The sequence below is a fragment of the Parus major genome, chromosome 4, assembly GCF_001522545.3.
Source record: "Parus major isolate Abel chromosome 4, Parus_major1.1, whole genome shotgun sequence".
Taxonomy (NCBI): Eukaryota; Metazoa; Chordata; class Aves; order Passeriformes; family Paridae; genus Parus; species Parus major.
This window is the reverse complement of record NC_031771.1, coordinates 43,237,796-43,258,651: the sequence shown is the minus strand read 5'-3', so window position 1 is coordinate 43,258,651 and position 20,856 is coordinate 43,237,796. Positions and strand designations below refer to the sequence as shown.

General features: G+C 37.1%; 1 protein-coding gene across 2 annotated transcripts; it reads left to right on the top strand.

Annotated features, from left to right (window-relative positions):
• Nucleotides 1–390: 390 nt before the first annotated feature.
• OCIAD1 (OCIA domain containing 1) lies at nucleotides 391–17,313 on the top strand. 2 transcript variants are annotated; one of them, XM_033513948.1, is made up of 8 exons: nucleotides 391–493; nucleotides 1,920–1,973; nucleotides 5,540–5,593; nucleotides 6,053–6,100; nucleotides 8,779–8,908; nucleotides 11,042–11,247; nucleotides 12,629–12,778; nucleotides 15,622–17,313. In XM_033513948.1, the coding sequence occupies exons 1-8, from the start codon at nucleotides 406–408 to the stop codon at nucleotides 15,657–15,659; spliced, it is 768 nt and encodes a 255-aa protein (XP_033369839.1). In that variant the 5' UTR covers nucleotides 391–405; the 3' UTR covers nucleotides 15,660–17,313. The 2 variants fall into 2 exon arrangements, with proteins under 2 accessions (XP_033369839.1, XP_015480942.1); XM_015625456.3 differs by having other exon boundaries at nucleotides 400–493; nucleotides 1,889–1,973.
• Nucleotides 17,314–20,856: the final 3,543 nt, after the last annotated feature.

Genomic DNA, 20,856 nt, shown 5'->3' with positions numbered 1-20,856 from the left:
CTCAACTCTTCCTTATTTCTCATAAACAGCAAGCACCCGCTAAAGCTGCCATTTCCACGGCATTAGCTAGAATAAAGCACACAACTTCCTAGTCTTCCACTCCAAGACAATCCTGACCACCAAATTTATACCACTTTCGAGCTCAAGAGTTGCCCACCAGACCCTCCCTTAGTCCTGATTCAGAAAAACCCTTTTTTTAGGCAACACAGATCCTTTCCTTTTAGGAAACTCCAGCCACGCATCTTTAGCGAGCGGTTCACAAACCTGAGGGTACCGTGCCCACAGCCGGAGCTAGGCGGGAGCAGACAAGAGCTCTGTGCTGCCCTTTATCGGAGCGCGGGCCCGCACCCGGCGCAGGCAGCTCTGCGGCGGCCCACCCGCCCTGCGGCGGTAGCGCCTGTGCGCATGCGCCCTGCGCCGCCGCGCGCAGTTCCGGGTCACGGCGGCCATGGAGGCCGGGCAGGGACCCGGCCCCGGCGGCGACGCGGCCGAGGTAACTGCGCTGGTTCGGCGTCGCTGCCGCGGGGAAACCTGGCGGGGCTGGGGGCGGCGAGGCGGGGAGCGAGGCGACGGGCTCGGGCCGGGGAAAGGGGATTCCTGACAGCCGCTCGGCTGCTCCTGCCCTGAGCTCCCCGCGGGACCAGTGCCCTTGAGGCCTCTCCGGGGCCGGGCGGGGGGTCCTGGCAGGAGTTAAGGAGGTGTTCACGTCTGACCGTGAGCCGACGATGTGCTCTGTACCAGTGGCATCCTGGCCTGTATCAGGAATATCGTGGCCTGCAGGAGCAGGGAAGTCACCATCCACCCGTACTTAGCACTGGTCAGGCCACACCTCAAGTATTGCGTTCAGTTTTGGGCTCCTCAGTTCAGGAAGGGCACTGAAGTGCTGGAGCATGTCCAGAGAAGGGCAACGGAGCTCTTGAGGCGTCTGTACAAATCTGATGAGGAGTGGCTGTGGGAGCTGGAGTTGTTTATCCTGGAGAAAAGGAGGCTCAGGGATGCCTTATCACCGTCTACAACTGTGATAGTAACTGAAAGGGGGTTGTTAGCAGGTAGGGATCGGCCTTTTCTCCCAGGCAACAAGCGATAGAGCAAGAGAGCATAGTATTAAACTGCACCAGGGGAGGTGTAGATTAGACATTAGACGAAATTTCTTCACAGGAAGGGTCATTAGATATCGGAATGGACTGCTAAGAGAGATTCTGGAGTCACCGTGCCTAGCGGTGTTTAAGGAACGACTGAACATGGCATTTGGTGCCACTGTCCGGTTGACAAAGTGGTGTTCAGTCCTAGATGACCTCAGAAGTCTTTTCCAACTCAATTGACTCTCTGATTCTCTGTTCCCTTAGAGCCGATAGCCTTCTCACAGCTGTGCTTCTCCTGCCCGTGTCTGGCAGCGTGCCCGGCGGCACAGCTCTCACGGTGGGACAGGCTCAGCACCTCTGCACAAACCTCACACACTGGCAAAACAGCTGGTCAGCTCTCACTGAATTATATTTGTGTGAACCAGCAACACACTCTGTTGTCTTCGAAACCCTGAGAAATACTTTAAAAAGGCACTTAATGATCTGTCAGATGTCAGCTATTTGGAAGGCTGGTTGGAGGGACCAAAGCAGGCTTTTCTGAAGTAGCAGGGCTGAGATGAGTTTGGATCTGACCATCTACAAAGTATTTCCTGCTCTTTCACGTAATTTTTAGAAGCATTGGATTTTTTTAATGGTATATTTCATGTGACATTTATGGACAAGAGGCACTGGTTTCTTAAGTATAGCTGGGTGAAAGTGTAGAAACTACAAGGTGTGAAAGTTAGGCGTTACGTTTTTTGATTTTGAAAAATGGCCCCAAACTGTTCTTTTGTCCATTCTTTTCTAATCTGTTTCCATGATGAAAGAGGGAAGTACCTAAGCCTTATGTTCCAACAGAGGAGGAAAGAAGACTACTCAAGGAATGTGCTGAAGAGAGTTTCACATATAGAGGTAAGTTAACTTTGCTGCTAAACGTGGTTGCTTTCCTTCCACCCTTAGCTTTTTCTGTTACCTGAGGCATTACAGAGGGCCTGGGTCAATATAGCACAACAGTGCATTAACAAGCTTCACATGTACTAAAATTGTGTCCCAGCAAATGCTGATCCATGTAGTATTTACTAAGAGTTTGCAGCAGTTTTGTAAAAGGTGTGACATAATTTCTAAGTTTTGTGCCTTACAAAAAGATCTCTTCATATTTTAAGTTAACGTGCTTATTAAAAGTCTGAAGATAGATATAATTAATGACTCTCATTTATATTACTGGGTTTTCTTTTTTGTGTTATTTCTGCATTTTTATTTTCAATTTTTATTGTTACTTTTAACAAGCAAGAATAAAATAGTTGGATTTATAACTATTGTTTTTCATCTTTATAGAGACCTGTGAAGAGAACAGTGTATAAGTAGTCACTATTCAACTTTAAGAGAAAACTGCTGTGTGTGTCCATGTTTTCTGTTACCCTAAGGTTCAAGGCTGCTTGATTTTTGTACACCTGGTCATGAGGTTTGAACAAGCCCTCTGCTGTGATTGTTAATTGCTGTTTTATCACACACTACTAGGTTACTCCTGATGCTGGTAGGTGGCTTGGCAAAAACCAGGACAGATGAAGAATTTAGCAGCAGATTTTCTAATTTTAGCACACTGGGGCTCTGATTTCTCATGGAAGCCAGTACTTTCAGGAATAGCTCCTAAGGCATTGTGATTTTAATATTGTGAATTAACAATTCAAAGTTCTGTTTTGTCTTTCTCCATTGGTTTGGCATTTTCCTCATCCGCTTTTACACAAATACTTGGAAGTCTTCAGCATATTTGCTAAAACGTAGCCATTTTCTATATAATTTTATAAATGAAAGAGGCAGGTCCATTAGTGCTACAATGATGATTGGTTATGGTTTATTGATAATCTATCTTCTGGAAAACAAAGAGGAGAGAGAGTTGTTTGTTCCTGAGCTGTTCTGCTGCTTGGCAATGTACTTCATTGCCCTATGCATTTTTATATAGTCCCTGAAGAAACAACATGTAAGAATTACTTGAAAGCCGTAAGTTAGTTTCTTGAGTTGTTTCTGTTTAGGGTGCTACAACAGTGACAGACTTTTCTTTCCAGGAGTTGAGTACTGTGCTATTGTCTCACTGGGAGGGCCTAAAGGCCATCACTGTTTTCTAAGTCTCCCATCTTTGTTTCCCTGTTCAGCATACACATACTAGACTGTTGTATTCACTGTATTAAATACATACTGCTTGAACTCCCCTTTCCAAAAGGCTGCTTGTGTGACTGCCCTGAACTCCTCACTTTGTATTGTGTCAGCTTTTGGTATTCACTGAAGTTATTATAAATCTGTGTATTTTCAGTTTGTTTATTCAAATTTCAAGCTGTAGCAAATTTTACTCATTCTTACAAACCATCTGGGTTTTGACATAGTTTCCCTTAACAGTTTCTGCCACTAGTCATTTCACAATTCAGTTTAATATATGCTTTACTGGAGTGACTAATTTGTAATCACATTATTGTATAAATTCTTACGCTCTTAAAAATTCACACTACAGCCTTCAACTTCTAGTCTTGCTAACAAAATCAAATCATGTTGATCCAACATTTTTCCCATGAAACAATTTTGACTTGGGTACATTATATTACCATCCTTATGTTCTGTTGATATATCAACCTTCCATTATTTTCTCTAGATGTATTTTATTCCTGAAGCAGAAAAAGTACTCTTTACCCATAGCATTGATGTTTTCTGATTTATTAAGTTTATTTTGTTGTTTTGGTTTTTTTTCCTACAGTTGAATAATTCATATTAATTTTTAGGAATTAATCCAATTTTCATTTAGCTGAATTTCATTCATTATTTTAATATATATTTTTTTTAAAAAAAATTTATTTTTTTTTATTTTTAGTTACCATTTCAAGTCACTTATATGCTCCCATACTAATGTAGCCTGGTTTTGGAATGTGGAGTGTTTTATGTTAGGTCTATAAATCATTTCAAACTTCTAATGGTTAGACAGAAATCCTCTGTAATAATTTTTGAATGTATTTCTCTTTACACACCCTCCCTTCCCTTGTTTTATTGGGGTTTTTTTGTTGGTTTTTTGTTTTGTCATTGGTTTTGTTTTGTTTTTCTTTTACAATTTAATTTAAAATCTGTGCTGTCATTTTATATCTCAGGAAATTTAGAATGGTAAATTTTGGAAAATCTAAGTCTGGAATCTCTAAAAGCATCAGATTTTTAATATCTAGTAGGTTGGTAGGTTTTATTCTCTATTCTGAAGTTTTGCTGTAATCTTACTTTGAACCAAGGAGCCAGTATTTCTTCTTAAATGTGACGTCAGTTGCATTTACCCTGAGATGCTGGTTGGACTGCTTACCTAGTTTTGACCTGTCAGAATTTGTGAGAGAATTAGCTGTTAATTTGCGAAGTATTCTTTAATACTTTGCTTTCCAATAATATAATTTGTCTTCAAATATGAACTTAATTAGCAAATAGTGTGCATCAAAATACTTCAACCATCTAGTGCTGTTGGAAAAATTTCTCTCCTGGAAGTCATTCAGTCTTTTTGTAATAACTACATTTTTATCCTTGCATGAAATTAAATTTCATTATGGCACATCTAAATCTTTAATGTAAATAACTTTAGACTTGTGTTGTGTTTGTTACTTCATTGTCCCTGTATCTTGTGCAGGGGTGGTGGTCTTTATGAATAGTTGCACCATAATCTTATATAATTATCATTGTTTGAAAGAAGCATTCATTTTGTTTTTTGCAATCTCCAAATGCTTCTTGCCACATAATATAATGAAAATATAATATAATATTATAATATAATTTCAATATAATGAAAATAGACATAAACTGTTAAGCTGGTTGTTGTAGGCAGTGATGGCCTTCCAGAATGTTTTCTCTGCATTCCTGACCCTAAGCAGGTTGTATAATGTGATTGGTAAGCTACAGAAAAAGCTGCCCTGTTTTTTAATTTGCTAAATTAAATTTGGTTGATTTGCTGAATTATATTTGGTGAATGAAACATTGCCTAATTTTAATCAATCTGATTTATAGCTCTGTAAGAGTTAAACTTTTTCCAAAGTTCTTACATTAAAACATCAGAGTTTGATTATCAACAATTTTTAGAGGCGCTAGCCTCTGTACAACTTCCTCCTGTTTGGACAAATTGTGTATGCCTCTCTAGCTTAAAGTTCTGTACCTTGATGCTGTAGGAGTTGTAGCTAGACCTGGAGTCTAGTCTGAAGAGCTGTATTCCATCTGACACTGGCTTTTGTATTTTAGGAAGCATGAAATATAATGCAGGCAGGGTGACTCGTTAACTAGTACCACATAATTTGTAGTATGTCTTAAAAACTGGAATTGACAATGTTTGATAATATATATACAGTTTCTCAATTTTATATATATCTTTATATTATACAAATTAACTTAAGAACACTCTTATTGCATATTTGTTAAATGTAGTTGAAAATATTGAAATTTGGATTTTAAACCGCTTTTTTTCTTCTTCACAGCTTTTCCTTTGGCTGCAGTGAGCATGCTTGGTACTAGTTTCTTAATTAGAAAAGGTAAAGTGTAAAACTACTTCTGTTTCATTTCAATTTGCTCAGTTGAGTTCTGCTGTTAGGAAAGTTATTATGATAATATCATGTCCAATCTACTTGTAACTAAAAGAATCTCAAACTGCAGCTACATGATTTGGAGTTTCTCAACATAAAGAAGGAGCTGAATTTAAAATCAAGTTCATGTGTGTTTTATGTTGTGTGAAAAGTGCAATATCTCACTGATTATAAAACAAATAACCCTGTGATTAAATATGATTAAGGAAATAATTCCTAGATTTTTAAAATTTCATGGGAAATTCAGATATTAGGAATCTTTTAAGTTTTCTTTAATGTGAAGTGTAAAAGAGTAACTTACTTGTACAAACATAACTACAGTTGAGGTTTTTCAACTTAATTCTTAATAACTAATTACATATATTTTATGTAATACATCTTAATGTCTGATTTCATCCTCATTTTCAGGTGTTCTAAGAGATAGCTCAAGACTTGGCTCTTTTATTAAAGTTGCATGTAAGTAAAAGCTATGTATAAATTCAGCTTGTATTCACGGGGTATGTTCTTTTTCTGAACTTTTTCCTAATGTCCACTGTGACCAATGGCTTTAAACTAAAACAGGAGAGATTTAGATTAAATGTTAGAAAGAAATCCTTTACTGAGGGTGGTGAGGCACTGGACAGGTTGCCCAGAGCAGTTGTGGATACCTCATTCCTCCTTCCAAGGCCAGGTTGGATGAGGCCCTGAGCAACCAGGTTTAGTGTGGGATGTCCCTCCTCATGGCAGCAGGGTTTGAACTAGATAATCTTTAAGGTCCTTTGCAAACCAAGCCATTTTATGATTCAGTGATTTATTCACTGTCTGAATTTGTACTGCATATTTTGGACGACTTTTGTTTTGTTTATGAGATTTGTATAAAATTGCTTGATAAATGTAACATAATCATTTAAGATAAAAACATTGTAAATAGAGACTGTGCAACCTTACTTTAAATTACATTGCCAGAATACACCCACCCCTCCCTTCCTAATTTGAAGGTCTTTATTCATGTATCTCACGTGTCCCATTCAGGCTATTTTAATTACTTTTTTTTTTTTTTTTCCTGGACATTATGTATGTACAATTGTAGGAAAAAACCAATTTCATGTGAATGATTTTTGGATTAAGTATAATCAAAAATAAATTATTAACTTAATAAATTAACCTTTTCAATGTAATACAGGACAGTAAAACAGGAAGTTGCCATCTTGCCAATCTGTGCAGATACAGCCAGTTTACTTCAGTGGGAAGAGGGTAAACCCCATGATTTGTGGTCAAGGAAGTGTTGTTTAAGCAGATAAATGAATGTGAGAGACTAGGGCTTCAGTTGTTTATGATAAATTGTGGTTACTTTCTTTGAACACCAAACAATGGTATAACACAAACATTTTTAATAAATAATAGAACTGCTATTTCCTCAGTCACTCCTACACATAAGGGCCACATTTTCTTATTTAATAGAACTAATTTATTGAAATCAGGGGTAGAAATAAGGTGCAACTGGGCTGGCTAGGGTGTTCTGCCTGCAGGAAAACTATACTTTTCTCAGTGGTTTTCTAGGTACTCTTGACAATTTACTGAACCTTCTAGTTAGTCATGGCTGATTCACTACATTGACAGCATCCCCTTCAACACAGCAGAGAGCTACTGATCCTCTCTCTGTCTTTGACAAAGAAGGGGAAGATTCCTGTGCCTGTACTTTAGATTAGTCTGCAATAGGACCTGGTCATGTCTAATCTGCTTCTCTAAGATCTTGTCACAGTTAATGTAGAAGCAAAGAACAATACCTAATTTATTGTGCTAAGTTCAAAAATGTGGATTATCTGGCTGTTACTTCTGTAATAAAATAAACCAAATACTTTGACCAATGATTACTTTGAGTGAAATGTCTTTCAGAGAGATACTTCCCCTTTTCTTTACTAGAAGGCCTCAAGGAAAAGAGACTTTCTCTTTGTAATTTGCACAAAAGAGTAATCAGCTTTTCTGTTAAGCTTTATTTTGCTAAATATTTAGTTTGAATTCTTCTTAGGCCAGTCTAAGGGCTTGTAATTTTTCTCTTTGCACATATTTATTGTATATGAGGTGTTTGATTTTTTTTTTTTTTTTTACCTGCTTAACAACTAAACCATTACATTCCTCATTTGTAAACTTCATTCATAGTTGTGGCTGTTCTTCTCTATTCCCATGGAAAAGCATTTTTACCCTTCTTTAGAAAACAAGACATTAGAACAGGAATCACAATTTCAGTACAGCAGGCTAGGGTAAAATCCCCTGCGTATTGATTCCCAGGCAATGTAATCTAGAGATTACATTGAGAATTGCAGAGGATTAACATTACTGATAATTAACTCTTTCCTGACTTGAGATTCTTTATATTTAGTAAATACTCATTGCACATGATAAAAGGGTCCAGTAATTTTCTCCCACAAAGTCAACAAGAAAACAACTGTTAACTCCCACTGAATCCTCCATACACCACTGGCCCACTCATAAAACTTGGAGCCAGTTAATGGAAATTCTAAGTTTTAGGCCCAGAAAGAGATATCTTGGTAATTTATTCTTATGTCCTTTGCAGCAGATGGAAGTAGCTCATGCACTAAATTGAAGCTGTTTGCTTAGTGATTACAAGGGTTCAGTTAATTCAGTTTTTTGCCCTCTGGCAGCCAAATCACAGAATTCTTTACAGAAGATACTGAGCCTACTAAGTTGATTTAGATCTCTCTTCATACTAGTAAAGCCTTTTCAGGATCTGACTGTTCTGATGGATTAAATTAGCAGAATTTACTGCCTGTATTTATTTTTGATTGGTTTATCTTTGATAGTTCATTGTGATTTCTAGATCTTGGGAAAAAACAATGCAATTTTTTTTCTTTTTTTTTTGTCACCTTTCATTCACCAAGTACTAGCTGAAATCATCTGATGTTTACACCATGTCTAAATCATTACTTTATGTCTCTGTTCAGCTGTTGCATTTGGTTTTAGTACCCTTTGTCTGCAGAAGAAGCAGAGATGATTACTGTGTGGTTTTGGTTTAGATCTAAACTGGTTTTCTTTCTTTTATTCAAGATACTACATGATCTATTTGAAATTATTTTAAAACAATGTTGAATATTATAGTACAGCATGTAAACGCATCTCTTTTTCTTTTTAAAAAGTTGCTGGAATGTGTGGATACCTGGCTGGAAAGATATCCTACTTGCCAATCTGTAGCGAGAAATTTAAGAAACTGAAGGATTCCCCAATAGGAGATGTTCTACGACAAGCTCAGAGACATAGTTCACCTAAGTAAGAATTTAAGTGTCTTTTAAATTTAAAACATATTCTGAATAGGGTATTTTAAACACTAACAGGTCAATACTACTTTTGCAGCTTTCCAACACCTTCAGATCTGCACCTTCCCTCATTCCCTATTACCTCAAATTTACCACTTTCAGGAATCTGTATTCATATCAGTTGGCAAGGTATAAAATACATATTTTGAGCACTTTAGATACAACTGATCAGTTTGAGAAGTAGAAAAATAGATATTTTACTTAGCATAACTGTATTCCTTGTAAAATTAAGAATGTTTCCCATTCAATTTACTTACAGCACAAGTTGTTGTTCCAGTTTAGAAGTAAACTATATTAACTTAAATAAAATAGTGTTACATTCTGGAAGTCTTTCCCATAGTTTGATTGAAGTAGGAAAAGGGTGGAAATGATTTCAGTGTTTATCAAAGGAAAGAGCTCAGTAAACAATATCAGTGCAGGAAGAAGCACGGTGGTCAAACTAAGTGCTGTTTGTTTAAATCCTTTACATCTGTAACAGCATTATGCTGTACATATGAGAAACTCATCAGGTTCTTAAAACTATTTCCTGTTTTCTTCCAGAATGCTTTCTACTTCAACTGGTTTTTAATGCAAGCTGCTTTCAGAATATGTCACTTAAACCCTTGATTCAAAACTGGGAGAATAGTGTTTGGATAGTGAGTAGTAGTCCTCCTGTGTATGTGCTGAGATTTGTTAAATGTTTATAAAGGATTTGCTTAAATTGTTAATTACACTATAAATTCAAATTTATGAGAGTTTTTATTTTGTCTGCAAGATTTACATTTATTCTGAAATGTTTATGGTTTTATGACATCAAACAATTTCAGGCATTTCCACTTCATACACTTGCTGTATAGAATCAACTGAATTGGAGTTGGACTTGTCCCTTCAGTTTCTAATATGAAATTGTCATGCTCATTAATTGTGTTTACATGAGAACTTGTTTAAGTGTCATCATCTGCCACACCAATAAATTCCTTCAACCATTAATGGCCCATTTGTATCTGTAAAGTTTTATTTCCTAAGTGATAAATTCCTTTTCCTTGGTTGAATAAATAATTTGAATTCATTTCAATTGCATTATTATCCATACATGCTATACTTTTAACCCAGCAACAGAAATCATTATACTTTCCTGGGCATTGTATGTCTGCTAATTAATGTATTTTGGTAATTTGATTTGCAGTTAAAAACTCATAGGGAGCTAAAAGATTCGTTAGTTTTTTAAAAATGTGTTTGCATATATCTTAAAAACATAATTGAGTCAATAAAATGGCTTTTTTCTGTATGTTTATTATGAAAACTAAATAAAGAGTAATTGCAAATGTTTTTAATAGGAAGTTAAAAGTACAGCTAAGCAGAAATTAAAAGTAAAAACTTAATAAAATATTCTAGAGATGTTCTAATTGCACGAAGTGGTGGCATTCCTGATGGAGGGACATGTTGTGTAGTGGCTTGCAAGGCCACTCTAAGAATACAGTGAATACTTTCAAATATCTGTCACCAATTTCAATATTATTCTTTATGTGATATTACCTTTCTCTCTCAAGAGAAAATTCATTAATATTTTTGCAGAATTCAGCAACTTGCTTAGTTTTCATAATTTAGTTTTCCCAAGATAGCTGTTTGTTCTCCTTCTGCTGTTCAGTCCTGATCAATTACAGCAGCTTTTAATGATGAAGGGTTTTAAATACCAAATTCTTCCTAAAAGGCTTTTAAAAATAACTGTAGCTCATACTACCTACTAGTTACATGGGCACACCATATACTATTTGTGTCTGATGTGGGGTGTTTTTGTCTTAAGATTACTTGGGAAAAAGGATTATAACTTCAGTTATTGTAAAGTGCAATATGTTTTGTCTCTTTTCCCTCCTGTTGTGGAGATATGAGCTTAGATTCTGTGAGGAAGGGAAGAATGCTGACTGTAGAAATTTTTGCCAGGCAAAGAAAACACCTAAAACATCAAAATGTTTTAAGATGATGATTCAGTTGGAAACTAAACTAAAATGAAAGAACATTTTCTTGAATTGCAAGTATTGTTACTCTTATAGTTCCATTTTTAACTTCAGTATTTTCATATTTAATATTTAGTTCTATTATTTTCCAGCCGTTCCAGTCGTAAATCTGAATTTTCAGACATACCTTCTCAGTCATTTGAGTCATCTTCTCCAAGAGCTGGATTCCCACCTTCTTCTAGCTATTCAGATGATTACAGCTCAACAGATAGAGCCCTCTCAAGTTATGAACCCATTCCATTCAGTGCTTCTCTGAATGAATCTTCACCAACAGGAATTACTGATTACACCATTCAAGGTAAGTCTTGATATTTAACAGTTTGTACTGCAAAGACTTTTGCCTTTCTTTTAGATACCACTCTTACTAAACTATGTATTCTCACCTTATGCAAACACACATGGCACAATATAGTGGTTTTGAATGAAAGAGCTGAAAAAATACAAGAATTATTTTTACACAAAAGATGAATATAGATTTTGTGTTCTAACTGTAGACTAGATTCAGGGTTTTCTGGCTGAAAATCACTTTAATTGCAAGTAAAGATCTTGAATTAACTTGCAAGGTGCTGTGGAATCTGCAAAAAACTCAGTTGGACAGAAAGTTCTTTTTGACTGAAAGAAGGGGGAATATGCCATCACTTCACTGTACTGAATAAACCACAGCCTACCAATTGCCTGCTGGCCCTTCCAAGGTGATTGCAGTTCCACCCTCCCTGGAGCTGTAACTGGTGACATTAAACTGTAATGTAAATGTAACTGCTGTAACTCAGTGACATTAAACTTTTTAAAATTTTTTTTCACAACAATATAACAGACATTTATGTCTCCTGGGAACAGAATGGATATTGTGTTCTATCCACCAACCATCTGATTTTCTCACAGAGAACTAAAACGGTTTTCAAGTACTATGCAGCTGTTCCCCTCCTTCCAGTATGAACTGTTCTCAGTTATTGCAGGGGAAACACAGGATTTTGAATTCATGTGTCTCTGATACACAAAGGAGGAAGTTACTATCAAATACAGGGCTTTTTACTTTGAATTAGTTTGGATTTTTTCAACTTACGAAAGATGTTTTGTTTCACTAAAAAAGCCCTTTCATGCAACTTGGTTATAATTACATGAAAGTATCAGATATAAACGTGTCAAGAAAATTATTATGGCATTTTATCAAAATTATCAGTAGTTGGTAAAACCTTTATTATTCAACCAAGATTCTGCATTATAAATATAGATAAAATGATTAAATGTTTATCAGGCATCATATGATAGATATTGTCCTAATTATTTGAAAGCAAAATTTAAAAGCCTTAATGCAAACCCTTGAGCTTCACTTAGATTTCTCTTCAGAAATCATATCTATCTCAAATGTATAATTATTGTAAATTTTAGATGACCAGAGCTATTTTATCCATCAAGTACCACATGGCAGAATTTCTTATGGTAACGTGAAGAAAATTAATAACAGCCAGTGTTTAAAAGCAGTTTGATGAAATTTAAAGGATAAAAGCAACGTAGTATTTGAAGACCATATACATTCACTGTTGTACTTAGAATTGCAGTTGTTATGCTTCTTTTAATTTGGGATTGAACAGTAGTTGACTGGTATTCTAGAACATGTTGAAGCCAAATTTTGATGTGTTATGTCACATTTAGTATTTTTCTCTTTGTTTTGCTTTCAGAACCTGCTCCAGTTCCAGAAGAAACTCGTAAAAAAAAAGGCATCACATATGAGGAATTAAGGAATAAACACAGACAGACATATGAAGTAATGCAACCACCAAAGGCAGAAACTCCAAGCAAGTTTTCACAGGAAAAACCAGCTAAGGAAGGTAATATATCGATTTACAGAAATACTTGTGAAATTCAGATATTTGCCATATGTTAAAAATGGTTGCAAACACAAAGCTTAATTCTGCATACCTTTTAAGCAATTTCTAATTAGAGTATCTGCAGGTATCCCATATGTGATACATATGGTCTGTAGTTTCCTGTTTCAGATTAGTTATTTTTTCAAACATTTTAATCATCCAATAGAAAACTGTAACTCCTTTTCTGTAGCCATATTGATTGGTGCCAGACTGAAAAGCTCACAAGTTTTGCTTCATTGAGTATATTGAGCAACCTCTTTCAACAAAGAATTCTCTGAGCTCAGAGCTATACCAAAGAGCTATGGGAGGGGGGAGTGTGAGATAGCATTGTTCTCTCAAAATAGAGCACATGGTTGATGGTTTAAAGGGGAGGGTATTTATTTTTATGAATAGTTTCATGTGGAATTAGTGGATTTCTATAGAGGCATTGTTTGTAGAGGTTCATTTTCTACATTAAAACCCAGAGGAAGGAAATGGTATTTGGCAGCAATATTGAGATTTGTTTTCACAGTGAAAAAGAAAACTTTACAGAGCAAAATAAGAATGCAATGTCCTGAAGAGCAAGATGCCATGCAGACAACTTTTTGATTCAAATCAATTTTTTGAAAAGGAGACACAGAAGCAATTAATAATTGCTTGCTGTAGAACTTCTTAAATTTCATGTGGCATCTGTAAAAACAATTGTAGCAAGAGGAATATTTTACCATTTAACACACTGATGGACAAGTCACCTTGGGTGAATTGTTTGGGTTTGTGTGCACTGCCCAGTCTTGTCAGCCATGTTGCAACAACACTCTTAGGAAGTTAGCTTCCTAAAGTTGTCTCCTATTAGGCTTAATGAGTGGTAATAAGTATAGAAGAGTGTATTAAAGCAAAAGATTCTGAAGCAGTGACACTAAGCTTTGGAACAGAGTTGCTTAAGAGTGTCAGTCTCTTTGATGCTTGTGAATTACTTTCTGCAGATCATCTATCTTTGGACAGATCTTCAGTCTTGAAAGAAAAATTATAAACAATTTTTGTGTAGTGATTTTTATCTATCAAGGATAAAATGCTTTCTCTTATGTGACTGTGCCAAATGAGACAGGAAAAAATTATTGAAGCTGTGGTTTCAGATTGCTTTTAAATTCCATTGGCTGACACTTCACGGATTTACACAGTGTTTCTTTTTCAAGATACTTCTCCACAAATAGAAAGCCTAGAAATGTCACTTGCGAACGGTGCATTAAGCAGCTTTCTGAAAACCTTGCCATACTCTGTGGCAAATATGGATGTGAAATGAGAATGTGCATTTCTTACTTTATTTTTAGTTACTTGTGGTATATAAAAGACCTCTATAAAATGTTGATCAAATATTGCATTATTTTCCTTATGTTTCCTTATATTTCTGTGTTCCATTTGAAGGCTGTACTTGGGTTTTGAGAATAAAACTGAGCGGTGCGTGAGATTTTTAAATAGACTTTCTAAAGTATCTCTTCACATTTTTAGGGAAAAAGAGTAAGGAGTGAATTCAAAAATTTAGGAATGGTTTACACATGCGAGTACATTTAAATCTGCAGTTCAGGGATTACACTGATGTTGTGGGCTAAGATCCGATTTAGCTCCTTGTGTCAAACTGGACATGTTACTTGCTGTGTGCTGGTTCATGCTTTCTGAGTAACTACCCCTTGGTTCATCCTCTTATCACTGGGTCCCTAGCATATAGGAGACAGTGATTTCTGCCCTCCCTTGCAAAGACAGAAGGGAAACCAAACCATGTTTGAACAAGCTTTAAGCAATCCCAAACTTCCATCTGCCGTTGCCCTCTCCCTTCCCTGCAGGGGCACAAATTCGTGCATCTGCATAGTGATCTAGACTGGCCCATTTTCCAGGGAATGAGTGCAGCCTGTTCAGCTGCCATGGATAAAAGAAATGGAGATCAAATCGTACTTTGAGAGAGCTTCTCATTGTGTCTCGCTGCAATATCTCCGAAGAGATTTGTCAGGGCATTATGCTCAGTTTGCTGGTAGCTCACAGAAACAAGGACCAGGCATTTTGCTCTATTCCACTTGTTCTGCTGCATAGTTAATAATAAACAGTGAGCTTAATAATTAACTTGCAAGTGGATTTATAAAGGGGTGCCTGATTAGTGTCAGCATTCCTACTGGATCAAATGGAGCCATCCCTAACCTTTTCAGTCATGGCAGTCAATTACAGAGGACTTTGCGACTCACTTTCAAGAGAGCCTGTTTTCACTTTCTGGTTGCTGTTCAGTTACAGTGGCACACTTCTGAACAAAGCCGTTAGACCACTACCCTGTTTTTTTTTTCTCTGACTCAATCCTATGCTAAAGGAAGCTGCCAAATAATAATGGCTGAGTAGTTTCCTAGTAGGGATTACTGTTTTCTGTTTGTTTGTCTTTGAATGTGTTTTTAACTATCCTGAATCCATCCAACTGTGCATGTAACCAGATTATGTAGCCTCATTATTTATTGTAACATTCCTTGCCTGTTTCCTCCAATTGTCTTTGTTTCATCCACACTTTATATTTGTTTCAAAGTCATTACAAATTCTGTAGAACAGGAATTAGCGCAGTAGGCCTCCTGATTGAATATTAATTCATTAAGGTAAAGTGATTAGTAAACTCTTCTCCCCATTTATTCAAAAGTAGCTTTAATTACATGTCTGTTGTGCTGTGACTGACTCTCTCCCCACATACCACTTCAGATGACAGTGCACTTCATTATATTTCTTGGCACTGTCTATGATAAACTTCAGCAGTTAAACTATCACATGACTACTTTTGTTTTTTCTTTTGTTTTCTTTAGTTAAAGTAAATAAATATGGAGATACCTGGGATGAGTAAGAATCAGATGAAGAACTGAAGAAAATTACCTCTTCTCAGCTAACTTGAACTTCAAATAGATTAGTCATGAGTATCAGCACCTTTGGTGTGCTGCGCCAGACACAACTATTAATAAATGAGGAGAAAATCCTGACTTGCCAGAAGATTAAAACATGTATTTATGCTTAATTTTTTTTAATTTTGCATAAATGAAAAACAAGGCTATTATCAGGTGTCATGACTATAAACCATTTATGCTGTTGTTTAAGAATGAGAAGGGTAACTGGTAATATGAACATATAGCATAAGGTAAAAATACATGTAAATAAATGCAATCCCGTGTGTCGAGAAGGGAAGAATATCAGAATCTTCTCAAATTTTCAAGACTTGCATTAAAAGTTACCTCTAGAACTCAACCTCTCACTTCTTTTGTCTGAAAGTGATATGCTGGGAATTTGAAATTGTTGTTATACTTGGTTTGTAATGTCAGAAATACTACTAAACTGTTGAGGGGAAAAGGGTTGAAGAGCTGAGCCAGATACTGAAGTAGCCATAACTTTTTCAAAACTGTTTCATGGTGCCAGTTGTATTTTCAGACTGATATTCTGACTTGCCTGCAACAGGTTTCTACAGACAGCCATTTATGAAAAAAATAATTGCATGAAACTGCAGGTATTGAAAATAGCTACATTTAAGTGCAGAAGGCAAAACCTGACAAACTTTGGTAAAACCTTGAATGATATATTGACTGTTAATGTTAGGCTCTGTTTATTTGACCTTATTTCTCAATTTTTGCAAGTCATGACAAAGCAGCTGTGTTTATGGAGAAAAGATCCCAATCAATGGAATATTTTGTTACTATTATCTGTAAGAGAAGAGCTACATTGGTAAAACTGAAGAGTATTTCTTGGTGTTTACATCACCTATTCTGTGTCTGCAAATGTTGCCTTCACTCAGGGATTTTCGTGTTCTTGCCTGTGCAGTTTTGTCTCCCAGCATTGTGTTTCTTTGGGGTTTTGGGCTATAAGGGAGCAAAATAACCATTATTAAGTTGATAGCATAAAAGCATTCCTGACATCCTTGTTGGAGCTGAAAAACAACATGCCTACCAAGTTGAAAATTCTCAAAGACCTTATTGATTTAGTGGACTTGCAGCAAAACAGCATAAGTAAGAAGATAATTGGGGGGGTTGTACAGAACAAATGGCTGAAACGAGGAGGAAAAAGTGGGAAAAGAGGAGGATGCTTAAAGAGCCAAATACTACTTTAAACAGGAAGATTGCTTTCAGAAAAGCTGATCTAAAAAAGTCAGTGTGCTAATTGGATAATCTTGAAGTTGTATCAGAAATTTACCTTCTAGAGAATGCTTCTCATGGCTGTGATGAGTGAACTCTGAAAATACAGTCTGCCAGAATTGTATTGCTGTGGTTTTCAGTGTGCTATTCCAAAGCTGGTTAGCTTTATCATGAAAATATTCCCAGAGTTTCTTAGTTGTCAGTTATGCAAGAAACAGGAGGCAGAAAATCGAGATGATAATAATAGATTCCTATGATGGTGCCTTCCTGTAAAGTGTCTTGCCTCACATTCATGTTTTTGAGTGGACAAGCACAGTGTTTTATATAAATCAGAATTTTTCTTCCTTTCTTAGAGGAGAAAATAAAAAGCATGTCAATTAATATTGTTCTGCTTGAGGTAACATTGTGTATTGACAGCATTTTTAAAATGAATGTAAAGTTTTCATTCTGTTGCATACAGTTACTCTCGGAAGACGTTTTTTTGTACTTGAAGAAGTTTGGTTTGCAATTAATTTAAAATTCTTTTGATTTCACACCTTTAGTACACATTAAATACAGGAGCGTTCACAATCACGGCTTTTAATTTAGTAGGGTATTGGGAGCAGAGTTGGGTCACATTCAGTCTCCTGTGACAATGTGTATGTTGAGCCCCTGATTCACTAAACAGCCATAGGAATTCAATATTCTTCCTTCCCTTTTCCTGCATCTCTTCCATTAGTACCCCCTTGTTTCAGAGTGGGCCTTTACATTCTCATCGTTTCATAGCAGCTACCCAGTCACCCATGAGTAGCTTGCTCATACTGCACTTCCATGACTTTCGGGAATTTTTTTTAACTGAAACCAAGTGTCTTGGAGCTAATGGCAGATTGATTGTTGCTGGAAGCAATGTTAAAAAATTAAAATTAAATTAAATTAATTAATTAAATTAATTAATTAAAAATAACATTAAAAAATTAACTTTTATACCTTAAACACCAGGAAAGGAGTCTGAATACTTCACTATGAATGTTTCTAAAAAAAAACAAAACATAATTGTTTTCACAGTTTCTTAAAAATAAGCAGGCCAGTTCAAAGGCACTGGTAGCATTTTCCCCAGGTTTGTTGTTACTAACGTGCATGAACAAAGAGAAGAGGGTTATAAAAAATGTGCCTCAGCTCTTTCATAGATGGTAAAACTGCCAAAAATCCTGGTCTGGATGTTTCCCCAAATTAGATGGCAGGTTTAGAGCCCCAAATAAGTACTAATTGACTTTTGCAGGGTTTTCTCCTTACTGAAGTTGTTTGGAACACAACTACATAGGAAAGTATAAATGAAAAGTCATTTCATTTAATTTCATTATTTGTTTAATGAAAGCTAAGCAGATTTGCAGAAACCTGGGGAAATCATTAATATTCCAGATTGAACCCAGAACTTTCTTGCCTCTTTGAGATTCAAGAAGAAATCCTCACTTGTCCACTGTTTGCTGGAAGCTGAAAGACCTGTTTGTTCTCCTCATGGGGGACTCTTTTGTGGCCCTGAGTGAGGACCTTGCCCAGCTGCAGGAGGCATGTCCAGCTGAGTTCCTTGACTTCTACAAGCACACCAGACCTGCCATAAGAGGGCTTTGCTTGCAGCCCAATCTTCCTGACACACAACCCAAGTTCTCTGTAATCTCTTACATGAAACAGGGGGTCTACAAATATCCTTTTACTTTTTGCAATTTAGTTTCCTATTAAGTTGTTAGTAGAAATCCACAAAACCTTGGGTTTTAATCTCAAGGCAGCAACTGGGACAATTTGCATCTTGTTACAGTTCCAGACCCTTGCCCTGGGTTTGTGCTAGTTCAGCACAGCCAATTCAGATTTGGACACAAACATGCCTCAAGTTTATACATTCAAAACTAAAAAGCAAGAGCCTGGTACGAGCTACTTTCATGATGTGACACTGCAGTAAGCAAACAAAAGATATGTGATAAAGACACTGTGCAATTATCTGATACAATGGATGTTCAATCAAATAGAATTTTCACTTATCCTTGAAAGGAGAAAAAAAATCTTAAGATGAAGGAGAAATTGAGAGTTAGATTTCCTTTGCCAAAACTTGAAGTAAATTATTCAGCAATTTAAAATTCATAGTGTATAACGTTTGTGTTGCCGTTTTTATAGCTGCTCACTGATGTCATAGGACTCAATTTTCAGGATATGAGATTTTGAATGAACGGCTTCTAAACCCTGAAATTTTCAGTTCATTCCTTACACAGAATAATATACATTCTTTTCTACTGCTAACCCACAGAGGAAGCACATTTCTAGTGCATTTGATTTTTATTTTCATTATGAAGCTAAAGTTAGTTTCTATATAAATCTAATGCCCAAATAAATAATTTTGTTTGGCTTGATTTTGTACTTTAAATAAAATCGTTAATCTTAACTATTTTAGGAAAACTAGCATTTTTACACAGTGCAACTTATACAGGTAAGGGTGAATTTGGTTGCAGTGGTTGATGCCTGAACATCAATGATGGATTATTAACAATGTCAAAATGATTTTATCTATGGTAAGTAGAAAACATCTTTTGCTGGTACAGTGCCGCGGAGTCAGTGCATATGGCTGTGTGTTTGCTTAGAAGAGCAAAGTGTGTTTTTTAGGGTCTCCTGAAGATTTCATGTAAGACGGCATGCATTTTTCCTCACTGCCCCTCCACGTGCCAGAGAACGCGCAGCTGTCAGCCCGCTCTGAGGCTGCATTGTGGCGGGGAGCCGCGGGCGAGCGGGGGAGCCGCGGGCGAGCGGGGGAGCCGCGGGCGAGCGGGGGAGCCGCCCCAGCTGCCGCTGTGCCGGGAGGAGCGGAGCAGCGCGGAACGGGGGAATCCGGGCTGCTGGAGCTGCTCTGTCTGACCTGCGGCTGCCGCCGGCCACAGCTGCCAGCTGTGCAGTGTGAGACACAGGCAGGCTCCGCGCCTGGCACGGCTCAGAGCGCTACGGCTTTACGATCTGCTGGATCCGTGGAACTGAGCAGAATAAGAGTGAGTAAATGGCAAGCGTTTGCTGCTGGTAAAGGTTTCCTCTATGTATTACAGATGTGACGGTGTAGAAGGAAGTACGCTTGGGCATGTCCAGCCCAACCCTGGCAGACCTCAGCCTCCGGCTGGCTGAGTCAAGGACAGGTTTAAAATGTGCCTGTGGCAGGAAGTATTAAAATCTCTTGCTCTGAAATACCTGAGCTTGCTGATGCCTGAGCAGAGGCTGAGAAAGCTCAAATGCTCACAGGTGAGAAAAAAACACTTCAAAGTTTGGGTATGTGAGTTTTTTCTATGCAAGAAGTTGGAAGTGCCATTGCTCTCAAACAATCTGAATGCCAAAGACAATGGGAAAAGCATCTATTACCACCCTTAGTTCTTTTTCACCCTTCATCTGCAGAGGAAGTCACTATACTGTAATAAAAAAAATTTACAGGTGTGTTTTCTCAGGAATCATGAATTCTGTGCTTTCTGCACGTGAAGATGTTTCAGTCCACATTTCTAGATAAGACCTACCTGGGATTTAGTTCCTTTGGCAAGGCTCTTGGTTTTTCACCACTTTTTCACTTGGTAAGAATTCTCACTTGGTAAGAATACAAGAATTGCCATGATGGTCACCTTGTCTCCCACACTGGCTAGTGATCCTTCTAGGAGATCTTCACTGGTGCCTACTCCTGTCCTTCACTGTGACCAGAGCTGCGCAATTTGCTGACACAAAGGCTGCATTTGGATCATGCAAATGCAGGTATTTTGCAGCTGAGTCTCTGTGTAGGTCATGTCTCTTGAAGCTGTTTTGTTTGCTTCTACCATGTGGCAAGAATGCCCCTGATGGAATTTTGCTGTGTAAAGAAGAGCTTCTTTTCTGTTTGGTTTAAATATGATTTCACTGAGTGCTGATGAGTTTTGATTTTACAAAAACAGCAAG